The sequence below is a fragment of the Spermophilus citellus genome (assembly GCF_964194105.1).
Source record: "Spermophilus citellus genome assembly, chromosome: 6".
Lineage (NCBI taxonomy): Eukaryota > Metazoa > Chordata > Mammalia > Rodentia > Sciuridae > Spermophilus > Spermophilus citellus.
In genome coordinates, this window is record NC_138187.1 from 22,291,782 (window position 1) to 22,305,176 (window position 13,395).

General features: G+C 43.3%; 1 protein-coding gene across 2 annotated transcripts; it reads left to right on the top strand.

The window, feature by feature from the left end:
- The first annotated feature begins 898 nt into the window (after positions 1–898).
- Positions 899–13,110, top strand: FUS (FUS RNA binding protein). 2 transcript variants are annotated; one of them, XM_081299549.1, is made up of 15 exons: positions 982–1,111; positions 2,622–2,646; positions 2,786–2,940; positions 3,812–3,956; positions 4,086–4,273; positions 4,774–4,984; positions 6,574–6,608; positions 8,104–8,136; positions 8,689–8,792; positions 10,117–10,246; positions 10,559–10,660; positions 10,769–10,892; positions 11,477–11,580; positions 11,667–11,814; positions 12,368–13,110. In XM_081299549.1, exons 1-15 carry the CDS (start codon positions 1,099–1,101, stop codon positions 12,405–12,407), a joined length of 1,557 nt encoding a protein of 518 aa, XP_081155675.1. In that variant the 5' UTR covers positions 982–1,098; the 3' UTR covers positions 12,408–13,110. The 2 variants fall into 2 exon arrangements, with proteins under 2 accessions (XP_081155674.1, XP_081155675.1); XM_081299548.1 differs by lacking the exon at positions 2,786–2,940 and having other exon boundaries at positions 899–1,111.
- Positions 13,111–13,395: the final 285 nt, after the last annotated feature.

Below are 13,395 nucleotides of genomic sequence, written 5' to 3' on the forward strand. Positions count from 1 at the left end.
CATCTCCAAACTTAATTGCATTGTCGCACACATAGCTTTTGGGGGACATTTCACACCTGAACCGGTACCTTAAGTCCTGACCCTTAGCTGCACTATAATCACAGATTGTTCTTGGTCTTATCTATAAAATGGAAATCTTTTTTACTTTAACAAGATTGTGATGGGAAAGACATCAATGGTACATTTTGAAACCATTGATTAAGCCTTATACAAATTCCTGGGATCTGCACACTGGCTCCTTGGTAGTGCTTCAGAAAAATAAAAAGTAGATCCTTCCAGTAAAAGGCTGGGGACCCCAAATCTAACGTCAATGGTTCTTGAAGCGGAAGGAGGGCCTGCTGGGCTTTCCCTATCGACGGCTAAGTGGAAAGGGTCTTGCTTAAAAATCTAAAACCCAGGAAACCAGGCTAACGTCCATGCTTTCTTTCAGGTCAAACGTCACAATCTACAAATCCTGGTAAAGACTAAAGAAAAGGCCCCTGAAATCGTTTTGTGAAAAAGCAGGCACACGGAGAGAGGGTGGGTAGTGAGGAAACGTTAGAACCAGAGAGGTTAGTGGTCGGACTGGACGAGGCGTCTGATACAGTGGAAGGGCAACGGAGGACAGAAACACACCACGGAGAGTGAAAGTGAGGCCAGGGAAAGGGGCCACCCAGAGGAATTTCAGTTCCCACACTAGGACTCCAGGCCGTGACTACAGTTCCGCCCTCAACCGCCTGGGCCCTCTCGCCCCGCCCCCAGTAGGCAGCTAGACCATACCATTGTGTACATATAGGGGTTGACGTGAGTTGCGGGCTAGTCCTTCAAACTAAACAGGAGTTATTCGTCAAAAAATTATAATATACATTAGGATATCAATTTATAGCTAAGTTATTTCTTTTTTGTCCGTTTGGACTCATTTATTCCTCGGAAAATGTTGGGAATACGATCCTTCTTCCCCTTTCCTTTTCCATATTTGGTACATTCCACCGCGGTACGTAGGCGGGGAGGCGTACATAAACCTCGACGCAGGAGGCGGGGTTGCTCAGTCCTCGAGGCGGCGGTGCTCAGTCGTGTCGGAATTTTGTTGCTTGTCGGCCTGTACGCGCGTGCGCGGACATGGCCTCAAACGGTATGTAAGGGCGCGAGGCGGCTGTGGTGCGCCTGGTTAGGGCTTCGTTCTTTCCCAGCTGGGCTTTTGATTTTCGGTGGGCCTGGGGAGGCGTTCGTGTGTAAGGTCTTCTCGCACCCTTGTGGCGGGAGGTGGCGGAGAAAGTAGAAGGGGCAGGTCGGTGTCGCCATTTTGTTTCGCTCCTCTGGCGACTCTCGCGGGATTGAAAGTCTTGGTTTTGCAGTGCGTTTATATGAGGTGAGTGTTGGGAGGGAGGCGACTTGGTGATTGAAGGATAAAGGAAGGGTGGAAACGCCAAGTCTCTCTAGCATAGGCCCCCTCCCCCACCCAACCCCGCTCTCTGGTCCGCTTTGTCGCAGTGCTGCATCCGGGCATTTAGTGCGCGCACGCACTCTGCTGGCCCCTCCCCCTTTCTCGCCGAGCATATCCCACTTCTCCGCCTCGTGTTGGTCCGACTTTTTGTCGCGAGACCCTCAGGAGACTTCGCCGCGCGCGTCCGGTGTGGGCCTTGCCCCTGGGGTCCTTAGGGAATGGGCGGGACTGCTCGGTTCCCGCCCAGATTGCCACGCGGCCGGGGCGGAGGCTCGGGATCGGGGCTTCGCGCCCGCTTAACGGTTGGGGACGGGCAGGGAAATTGATCAACGGACTGGGGGACGGGGTCCCTACGGTTTCCCGCCTAAATTTCCCTTTTTCTGAGGTGAGAGCCGAAAAAAGAACGGCCCCCGAGGCCACGCCCTCTCCCTGTCGTTTTGCCTTTTCCTGCGGGGGAAGTGCTTCATTTCCTGTACAGGAGAGATGAACTGATCTTGCCTAGTGCGTTTTTAATATAGCATTTTGAAAGTGTTTTCTGCTTTTAGCTTGATGAATCTCTTCATCTCTGTGGAAAACAGTAATCTGAAGCCACAGGCTTGGGGATTTGAGGATCAGGTGACTTTGCCTCCTGAGGACATCACTTTGTCTTTGACATTTTGGGTCAAAGGTCTTTGTTGTCTTGGTTCTCTGCCTCTGTGCTAAAACACCGCTTTGGCTTTTTCCAAGGTTGGTCAAAGGGGTGAAGAACGGCTTTTTTTGAGAGACAAATCTTATTCTTTGGTCTTACTGAGGGTGCCACATTGTGAACACCATTGTCTTGGACTTGAATTCAAACCTGTGCTCTTTTATGCTGAATCTTAACTAATATAATAGCTTTCTCCTAAAGCGGATGTGAAAATGAAATATATGTAAATTTAGAGCAGCTTGTGGCATTGAGTTTGCAGAACATAATAGCTGCCCACCAAGATCTTTGAACTTGCTCAGATTCTTTGAAGAAATTTGTATTGTTTTTCTTTATTGTAAGAAAACTTGTATTGCCATCTTGTCTACAAATTAGTATCTCGTAGGGGGATTTTTTTTTATGCCTTTTCTTGCAATAAAATTTTGTTGGCTTTTCTTAATCTGGGGCCCTAGCACTTAAGTTGAGGAATTTACTTCTGTGATTAGAAGATAATGTGATTGTGTTTTTGTTTTGCAGACTATACTCAACAAGCAACCCAAAGGTGAGTGCCATTTTTGGGCTTCCAGAGTTTGTAAAGGGCAAGGGTGGTCAAGGTAATTCTCCCTTTTGTATTTTTTTGTTTTTCATTTTTTCTTTTCTAAGGTAATTTTTCCTCAGTGCAGCTTTTTCTTTTTTTCTAGCTATGGGGCCTACCCCACCCAGCCTGGGCAGGGCTACTCCCAGCAGAGCAATCAGCCCTATGGACAGCAGAGTTACAGTGGTTATGGCCAGTCAGCAGACACTTCAGGCTATGGCCAGAGCAGCTATGGTTCTTCTTATGGACAGACCCAAAACAGTTGAGTCCCTCTTACTCTGGGTTACTTCTGTTCTTTCTGAATGCTGCTTTTCTAAAACCTGAATAGTGCTGAAATGTTGAAACTGGTTCCTATATTTTCTTTTCAATCTCATAACTTTTAAAATTCCTTGGAGACTTAGTCCTTTCAAACCAAAAGTGCTATGGAGTGTAATTATTTCCTTTTTTCCTTAAATTGAGACTTTTCTATATATGTTGACCTTTTCCTGTTTCCTTTATTGACATGAAAAGGAGAGGAGTCTTAGGCTGATTATTACATGGAGGAAATAGTTGGCTTGGAAATGATTTAAGTCAGGTTACCATACATCATGTGGTATACAAGGAGGTTAAATTTGCTTGAATGTTGGATTGAACGTGGATTGTCTGGTATATGTTGTATACATACCAGCAAGTTAAAATGCAGGTAACACATACGGATCTTTTGGTTTTGGTGGGATAGGTAAGGGAATTGGAACTGGAACTATCTTAAAGAGTGAAATTGGAGCATTAATTGAGATTTATAATATTTTGGTAACTTGGATTGAACCCACAAGTGGATTACCAACTGAGTCATATCCCCTGCTCTTTTATGTTTTACTTAGAGATAGGGCCTGTCTGAGTTGCTGAGGCTGGCTTTGAACTCTAAATCCTCCTGTCTCAGCCTCCAGAGCTGCTGGGATTACAGGCATTTGCCACCACGCTCGGCTAATTTTAGGATTTAAAAGAGGGTTACTTGATCAGTTGAGATACTAGCATTTTCTAAACTGACTTTTCAAGTAAAGTGATATATAATGTTTAACCCTTTTCCTGCCTTTTTTTGTTTGTTTTAAATTTCCTCATAGCTTTTACGACTCCCTTTCTCTTTTCTTTGTAGCAGGCTATGGCACTCAGTCAGCTCCCCAGGGATATGGCTCCACTGGTGGCTATGGCAGTGGCCAGAGTTCCCAATCATCTTATGGGCAGCAGTCGTCCTATCCTGGCTACGGCCAGCAACCAGCTCCCAGTAGCACCTCTGGAAGGTAAGGTGGTAGTGGGGGATGGATGACACAAAAGATTAGGGTGAATTGTTAGTAAAGAGAATGGGGTAGGATGAAAGTGAAAGGGAATAATGGATATGCTAAGATTATGATGTTTTTTCTCCCACATAGTTATGGTAGCAGTTCTCAGAGCAGCAGCTATGGGCAACCCCCAAGTGGAGGCTATGGCCAGCAATCTGGCTATGGTGGACAGCAGCAAAGCTATGGACAGCAGCAAAGCTCCTATAATCCCCCCCAGGGCTATGGACAACAGAATCAGTACAACAGTAGCAGTGGAGGAGGTGGAGGTGGTGGTGGAGGTAAGAAGGGGTCTTCAGCTGTGTCTTCTACTTATTTTCTGTATTCTATTGTTTAGCCCTTATCAAAGTTTTTTTTAAATTCTTTTTATTTTTATCTCATTCTTTTATTTCTATTATCTCTTATTGTTTGGGACTGTTGGTCCTTTTACAAATGTTTCATTTCCCCTACCCCCTTTTTTTTGGTACCTGGGAATGAACCCAGGGATGCTTAACCACTGAGCCACATTCTCAGCGCTTTTTATTTGAGACAGGGTCTTGCTAAGTTGCTGAGGGCCTCTCTGAATTGCTGAAGTTTACCTTGAACTTCAAATCCTCCTGCCACGCCCTCCCATGCCTTTGAGCTTAAAGGCATGCATCACTACGCCTGGCCTGGCTTCCTCCCCTGACCCTGGGGATTGAACCCAGGTCTTGTCCATGCTGAGCACTCACACACTACTACTAAGCTACATCTCCAGCCTGGTTTTGCCCCCACAAAAAAAGTATCTTTTCTTCTCCCACAGGTAGCTATGGCCAAGATCAGTCCTCCATGAGTGGTGGAGGTGGTGGTTATGGCAACCAGGACCAGAGTGGTGGTGGCGGCGGTGGCTACGGGGGAGGCCAACAGGACCGAGGGGGCCGTGGCAGGGGCGGTGGCGGTGGTTATAACCGCAGCAGTGGTGGCTATGAACCCAGAGGTCGTGGAGGTGGCCGTGGAGGCAGAGGCGGCATGGGGTAGGTGTCTTGTGAGTCAGGGTGTATCTTTGGGGAGTATGGAGGGTGCATGAATCTCCCTTGAAACCAGTCCCTAGTGCATGGTTAGTATTCTTATTCTCTGGGGATCTGTGAGGGCTTTGATTTTGGGGCAGTGACTTTCTTTGTACTTTCCCATTTTATTTTTATGAGAACTTGGGAGCCTAAATTCCTATCCACACCTGTGAGTAGATGTTTGAGTATGATGCTTTTATTTCCAAAGAAAAAGAAAAAGTATATAGCTGTGTATGGATTGGAGTCATTGATAATCCTAGGCAAGAAACATGGAAGTAAAGACTTCTTAACTCTGCAAGGGAAACCGATGATCCCACTCCTGGGAAATAGGGAAACTTGGCATGTGCATTCCCATGTGTTCTCCAGGGGAGTTGGTAATGGATAACCTGACTTCAGCTTCCAGGAATTGGCTACTTATTCTTCCCGTATTCTGTAGTCACTTGAATCCAAGAACGTGATTTGCACTAATTTGACTGACTGATTTTGTGTGTGACTTGGTTTATGGGGTCATCTGACTGAAGTGTGCAGACCTTTGGGGCAAGATAATGCTTGACAGTGGAATCCCACCTATTTATTCCACTGTCCGCCTTCCCCTGGTTGGTTAAAAGCATCAGCTTGTCCAACTGGATCTTCTTTCCTTCCCTTCTGCTGAAGTAGAACCTTAGATTTGATGTTAAAACATTTGTCAAATCTGTTGGATATATAGGATTTGAAGGATCCTACTGTCTCCTTGAAAAGGGGAGGAATGTCAGTGTTACTTTTTTTGGAAAAAGTAGGTTTTTTAAAATGAGTTTGTATATGGTAAGTATTCAGAGGTGGGTGGGGGCAATCTCAAAAATGTGTAAAATAAGGAAAACTCTGTTGTGTGCGTGTGTTTATTGCAAAACTTTAAAAAGAAAAACAACTGTTATGTGACTGTTAACTTGCTCTGCATTTTATGTGCCACAGGTATGAAAGGTGACATTGCAAAATACTCCGCTCTTCTCACAGTGTAGAAGGGGTGACCCCGGGGGTGGAGGGTGATCAAAAACAGCTCAGTAGTTAGGATAGGGCTTAGCTAAGTCTGTCTTGCTTTAAGGGGAAATTGCCTTTGGTTTTGACTTTTTATGGAATGGGGTTGGGTCTGCTTGCTGCTTTCAAAGCAAAATCCACAAAAATGTGTTGAGGGCTACCCCAGCCTGGTGTGAAATGTCTTCTGGGTACATTGGGGGTAGGGTTTTTAAACCAACTACTGGGTTGTCAACATTCACGACGAGGAAAAAAACATCTGCTACGTCGGAAGAACAACCAAGGAAAATGGGTCATTTTTTTTTTCCAGAGGAAATAGATATATAATCTTTTAAAGCAAAATTCCTAACTGTGTCTGAGAAATTGCACACGTGTGTGTGACATGCTCACAGGTCAGACAAGGGTTGGTCAGGAAGGGATGTATTTTAGTAGCCACTTGTATCTTTTTCCCAAAACACCTACCCATGTTTGGGGAATGTTAAAATCAAAAACACCCTTTTGTAGCCGTTGGAAGCTTCATGTCCTTTCTTCTAACTTGTCTTCTCCAGCGGAAGTGACCGTGGTGGCTTCAATAAATTTGGTGGTAAGTGAACAGAGTTTCCAAAATTCCCAACTCCCGGCAATGCTTTGTCTGATTGTTCATTTGCAGATGTCTTAGTGTGTTAATTTAAGTGTCAAAGGTTTTGAAGTGTCCATAACCACCTCCAGAAAGTGGTGGGGTAGAATGCCACCCTGCTGCCAGATGTGTGCTAACCTGGAGGCAGGCAGGGGTAAGACTCAGCAGTCGTCTGGTATCAAATTGGTTTGACCCAGGTTAATAGAGGTATCTAGTAGGCCTCTTGATAGGGGTGTTGCCATACCTGGCATTTAGTGACCACCATTTTGAGAAACTGGAGGGGGAGTGCTGGAACACGTGGTGCCAACTTGGCTTTAGGATCCTTTTGATCAGTATGTGTCCAAGGCTAGTGTGTGTGTATGTGTGTGTGTAACAACCTCCAAATGTTTTAATTCTGTGAGGACATGAAATATTGCCCTGCCTGAGGACGGTGAAGTTGGTATATATTTTATTAAGTAACCAAGTGGTGTCAATGCAATTCTACATAATGTACTTAACTCAGATGGGCAAATAGAAACTAGCTCTGGGAAGGAAGGTGTGGACTACTTCAAGAAAGATTTGGGAGCATGTGTGGCTCATGGGAAATAACCAGGTCTTAAACAGCACAAACTGAATTCATGGAAAAATGGCAAATTTGAGAAGTCTCCCAGTAAGCTGGAACTTTTCTGGTTTGGTTAACAAAAGGTTTCTTGATTTGTCTCAACATTAAAGCCAAAGGCGTGGGTTCATGACGTAGGTGTCATTGCGTATGGGTACAATATTTGCATATGATGAATTCAGATAAACATTGGTCAAAGATGGTCTCTGGAAAAAAAAAAAAAAGAGGCTGCATTATGGAAATAAGATTTCTGGTCTGTTCCCTGGGACATGCTTTAAAAATACAATAGCTATCATGTATGTTAATTTTCATGTGGTTTTGGGGAAACTTAACATGGTCTTAAGAATGGTTTCTAAAGATGAAATTAAAAATTGTTCCACAATTGATAAGTGTTTTTGGTGAAACTGGATGGATGCACATCACATTGCTGGTGGTGAGCCCATGTCTCTCTGGGGTGAGAGAAAAAGGGCCAAGCTATGAGTTGGTTTGTTAACTTTAATGGGTAATTCCCCTCACCCCCCCAAATCTGCGCTGAGGACATTTCCCAGCCTGAGCTGGGGGAGGCAGCATTTTCTGAAGTGTGGCGTTGTCCCTGTGGGGACTCAGGTTACAGATCTTAAGAAATGGGCCTGTGTCTCCCCCAGACCTGCCGATGATATTCTCCTCTGGGCAGGCCCAGGACAGGGTTTGGAGTGAGGCTGTGAGCACTTAACTGATACTTTGCGAGAATATGAATTTGGTATTAATTTTTTTCCTTGTCTGTCTTTCCTGTTGACTAACAGTTGCTCTTTTCCTTGTTTTTGTTTTCTTTCTTTTTTTCTTTTTCTTTTGTTTTTGTTTTTGTTTTTTTTGGTGTCACTTAAGGCCCTCGGGATCAAGGATCACGCCATGATTCTGGTGAGTTCACTGGTGGTGGCATGAAAGTTGTTAAAGTAGTATCTAGACTTTACCTAGATGTTTTTTGAAATTTATAAAACAAAAAACTGAAAAAAACAGTGATAGAGAAGGAGGAGTGTTTTAGATATACTTAACAATTCATAAATGAGTATATCAGAAATGTTTGGTAAATGAATAATTCTTCAGCAATTTAGAGGGTCTGTAATGAGCCTGAGGATCTGTAACAATTCACAGGTGATGCCAATTCATCTGTGGACCATACTCCAGAACTGGACAGCATTTAAAAAAATCTTTACTTTTTTTTTTTCATGTAAATTGTCTTAGGGATCTTCAGTTGAAAGTTGATAAGCGCTGATGAATTTTGTGATCTTGGGCAGTGAACTCCTGAGTCCTGGTTTCTGTACAGTGTTATAAAATGTTCTAATGGATAGTTGTAAAACTAAACCCATATGGATATTCAAATGTGAGAATTGAAGGGCTGTTAATTTTTTAATATTTTAACTTGGTTTTTCCTTTTTAAATTTTTCATGTTCCCCTGTGTTCAACAAGCAGAACAGGATAATTCAGACAACAACACCATCTTTGTACAAGGCCTGGGTGAGAATGTTACAATTGAGTCTGTGGCTGATTACTTCAAGCAGATTGGTATTATTAAGGTACTGTGGAACAGAGTATATAGTTTCTATCGGTTGGCAGGCATTTGGATTTGACACATTAGTAAAAATCAGTCATAGTGATTGCCAGCAGTAAAAATGGAAGTTCTTTTTTAGTTGTTGGTGGACGGACCACTGAGCCACAACCGTAGCCCCTAAAAATGGAAGTCTTTTTTTTTTTTTTTAAATATTCATTAGTTGTAGTTAGACACAGTATCTATTTTTATGTGATGCTGAGGATCAAACCCAGGGCCTCGCATGTGCTAGGTGAGCGCTCTACCGATGAGCCACAATCCCGGCCCCAAAAATGGAAGTCTTAATGGTCGTTGCCAGCTTCGTTTGGTGAACAAAGAACAGTAGTTGTTGCCATTTTTTAGGAAATTGCACAAAAAGAATAAGTGATAAGAAAGGTCCCCCAAGACAGTGTAGACTCTGGTTTTAATTTAAAACCACAGGGGAGAGCTGTAGTTTGAGAAAGATAAAAGCTTCAGTTCTGGAAGGGGAAGATGGTGTGTTAGTCCTTGAATCAAGTGTCTTAAGATGCTGGGGGTAGAACCCAGGTCCTCATGTCCTAGGCAAGTATTCTATCACAGAGCTACATGCCTCACTTAAAACATTGCCATCCCAGAAGCTGTCTGGATCCAGTGGTTCTGCTTTGAGCCAAACTCAAAATTGAAAATATTTGGAAAAATAGATGTGTCTGAGTTGAACTTGTCCATACATTTTTTCTTATCAGTCGTAAACAAGAAGTATAACAATTACATAGCATTTACACTTAGGTATTAATAATCAATGATTTTTATTTGTGGTGCTTGGGATCAAACTCTTGGGCTTCTGCGTGCTAAGTAAGTGGTATACCGCTGAGCTATAGGCCTAGATCCTAGGAATTTAGGGTCTAGCTCAGTGTAGTGTCTAGGAGATAAATTATATTCAGGAGCCAGGAGTGGTGGCGCATACCTGTGATCCCAGCAGCTCAGGAGGCTGAGACAGTAGAATCGCGAGTTCAAAGCCAGCCTTAGTAAAAGCGAGGTGCTAAGCAACTCAGGAGACCCTGTCTCTAAATAAAATACAAAATAGGGCTACGGATGTGGCTCAGTGGTTGAGTGCCCAAGTTCAATCCCCAGTATCCCTCCCCCTGCCCCCATCCCCTGGCCAATAAAAAGTATATATAGGAGCATGTGTGTTACATGCAAATATTGGGTCCTTTTAAGTAATGGAATTGAATATATGGATAATGGGGGATTTTGGAAGATCCTAATCCCTCAAGGATACCAAGGGAAAATTTCATTGTTATCCTCCAAAATTGATAATACTTTGCATTTTTCAGACGAATAAGAAAACTGGACAGCCTATGATTAATTTGTACACAGACAGGGAGACCGGCAAGCTGAAGGGAGAGGCAACGGTCTCATTTGATGACCCACCTTCTGCCAAAGCAGCTATTGACTGGTTTGATGGTATGTATGAGGAAACAGGATGTGTGGGCATAGGTATGTGTCTAACCTTAGGAAGCATGTTACATTTTGAGGCTTCTTTTGAATCTTCCACCACTTAGTTTATAATTTCAGTGTAGTCTAATTTTTGCTCATGTTTTAGATTATAACCTTTTTTAGGAAGGTATACTCTTAGATTGTACCAAGTGTTTTTGAATCAAGTGTCTTTCTCAGGATGCTGCAGGTAGAACCCTCATATATCCTAAGCAGGTATTCTATCACAGAGCTACATGCCTCACTTAAAATATTTTTTTATACGTCCTTTATTTTCTTTAGGCAAAGAATTTTCCGGGAATCCTATCAAGGTTTCATTTGCTACTCGCCGAGCAGACTTCAATCGGGGTGGTGGCAATGGTCGTGGAGGCCGAGGGCGAGGAGGTGAGCTACTACCTCCTGGTGGTGAATGTTGAAGATGGTAAGGGCTTGCATGGAAAAGATGGTAAACCAAACTTGAAAGTGGAACAGACTTCTTATATCTACACCCAGGACCCATGGGCCGTGGAGGCTATGGAGGTGGTGGCAGTGGCGGCGGTGGCCGGGGAGGTTTCCCCAGTGGAGGTGGTGGTGGTGGAGGTCAGCAACGAGCTGGGGACTGGAAATGTCCTAATCCGTGAGTGAAAGTTTTTTTTTTTTAATTTTAGTACTCTTATTGTAGAATTGTTTGGGTATATTTCTAAACTAAGAAAGTTGGGTTGCATGGTTGAGGGAGGATTCAGAGTGTGTTAGATAAGGTTGGTATATATTCTGCTGTTACCTATGGGAGATAACTATCGATCCAAGATCCCTAAGTGGGTGCTGGAAATTAGAGTATCAAAATCCTGAATGCTTACTTGAAAACAAGCCCTGTGATATTGAGATAGTGGGTCTGATAGTTTAGAGGACTACTAAGTGGGTGGGGTAAGGATATATACAGAATAAATCTATTGGACAAATTGTGTGAATCTTGGTCCAGGATGGTGTGGAATTAAAGAGATTCCATCATGCTGCAACTCAGAAAGCCTGCTATTAAAAAATTTGGAATTTTGTATGATTTTTCAAACTGGTTGATCATAGGAAACAACTGCATGTGGGGGAATATTATATCAGGAAAGGTGATGGACTGGGGTTTAGTGGTTATTCTTCTGTTCTTAAGTCTCGTTAATTCTAGTTGTTCCTCTATGTATTTTTCCAAAATACTTGCCTTCTTTTTCTTAGTACATGTGAGAACATGAACTTCTCTTGGAGAAATGAATGCAACCAGTGTAAGGCTCCTAAACCAGATGGCCCAGGAGGGGGACCAGGAGGCTCCCACATGGGTGGTAAGACAAAAAAATCCCTTAGTTTTTAGCAGGGAGGCTAGGGGAAGGTAGGAGGATAGAGATCTCATATATTTCTTTTGTCCTAGGGGGTAACTATGGAGATGATCGACGTGGCGGCAGAGGAGGCTATGATCGGGGCGGCTACCGGGGCCGTGGAGGGGACCGTGGGGGCTTCCGAGGGGGCCGGGGAGGTGGGGACAGAGGTGGCTTTGGCCCTGGCAAGATGGACTCCAGGTGAGTAAGAGTATAAAAAGGAAAATAAAGCAATTGAACAGAGGACATGGGGTAATAAAATTGTGTTGAAAATGGTTTCTTTGTAAAGAGCTAAAAGTTGCACACAATGGCATATACTTTTAATACTGACAGTTGTGTTTGGAGGATCCCAATTTTGAGATCAGCCTGGACAAATTAATTGAGACTCTCATTAAAAAATTTAAAAAGGGGGGGTTTGGGGTTGAGCCAGACAGAGATAGGGATATCCACCTATAATCCCAGGCTGAGGTATGAAGATTTCAAGTTCAAGACCAGCCTCAGTAACCTAGTGAGGCTTAGCAAGATTGTAGGGCAGCACTGGGTTCAGTCCCTTGATTGTCAAAAGAGCTGGGAAAGGTGGGGAGGTGGGAGAAAAGAGGAAAATCAGGGGAACTACTCTTTAGATCCATTTTACTTACAGATAAGGCATTTGCTTGGTTGAGACTTAAGAGGGTCTGGTAGAATGTTTGGGGGTATGGAGTAGGTGGAGAAGCTGGTAATTCAAACCTAACAGACACTTTTTCTTTTTCCCTAGGGGTGAGCACAGACAGGATCGCAGGGAGAGGCCGTATTAGCCTGGCTCCTGAGGTTCTGGAACAGCTTTTCTTCCTGTACCCAGTGTTACCCTTTTTTTTTTTTTTTTTTTTTTTTTTTTTTTTTTGTAACCTTCCACCTCCTGAACACCCATGGATTTGTGTTGGACTACATGATTGTAGCCATACCTCTGGTTCCCATTAAAAACCATCGTTTTAGTTAAAATTTGTTACTCTTCCCCCTCTTCACTTTCCTGGAGGATTGATGTCCGTGACAGGAATGTGGAGAGCATGCCTCTGAGATCATGCTGTGTAGCAGGAATATAATGATTTGTTCCTGCCCAGCAGGAACTAGAAATAAAGTATTTGATACTTGATCTAGGGGAGAAAAGGACAAGTGGTATCCTTGAGAGTAGAGTTTAAATTTATGTCATGGCAAAATTGGGTGTGTAATGGGGTAAATGAAAATACAGGATGTGATGAGTATTGATTGCTCCAGGTTTGCCTGTCTATGGGAGTTTTGCCACAATTTACATGATGGTTTTTGTTTACCATTTGTAGCAGATTTACTCTTTAAGAATTCTTGGCTCTTGAGGTTCAAACAAATTAGATTTGTATTTGGAGCAGTATTAAATCTGACCATGATGGGCTGGATGTAGCTCAGTGGCAAAGCATTTGCCTCACATTTGCAAAGCACTGGGTTCCATCCCCAGTTCCAAAAAAAAAACCAACAACAATAAACAACCACCAAACCAAACAAAAACCCCAAACAAAATCTGACTATGGGAGAGAAGCACATTACCAAGTTGGGAGAATAACTAGAGTACCTATTTTCATTCCATTGTTTAGTGCCAATGGAGGTTCTATAGAGTTGTGATGGTAAACCCTAGAAAACCAGGCCATTTGCTTTACAAGCTGAAAATGAGGGGCAGCAGTTATGTTGCCGTCTCAGAATCAGAGATTAGGAATCAGAATTGAGTTTACACTTTTGATACCATTTCTATTAGCATTTTAATACTGATACAGTTGT

Excerpts from the sequence above, each read along its gene's own strand:
- FUS (XM_081299548.1), top strand. The coding sequence starts at position 914 with ATGTTGGGAATACGATCCTTCTTCCCCTTTCCTTTTCCATATTTGGTA. Across the intron at positions 6,609-8,103 it reads TGGCTTCAATAAATTTGGTG|GCCCTCGGGATCAAGGATCA; the intron begins GTAAGTGAACAG and ends GTGTCACTTAAG. Across the intron at positions 8,793-10,116 it reads AGCAGATTGGTATTATTAAG|ACGAATAAGAAAACTGGACA; the intron begins GTACTGTGGAAC and ends TGCATTTTTCAG.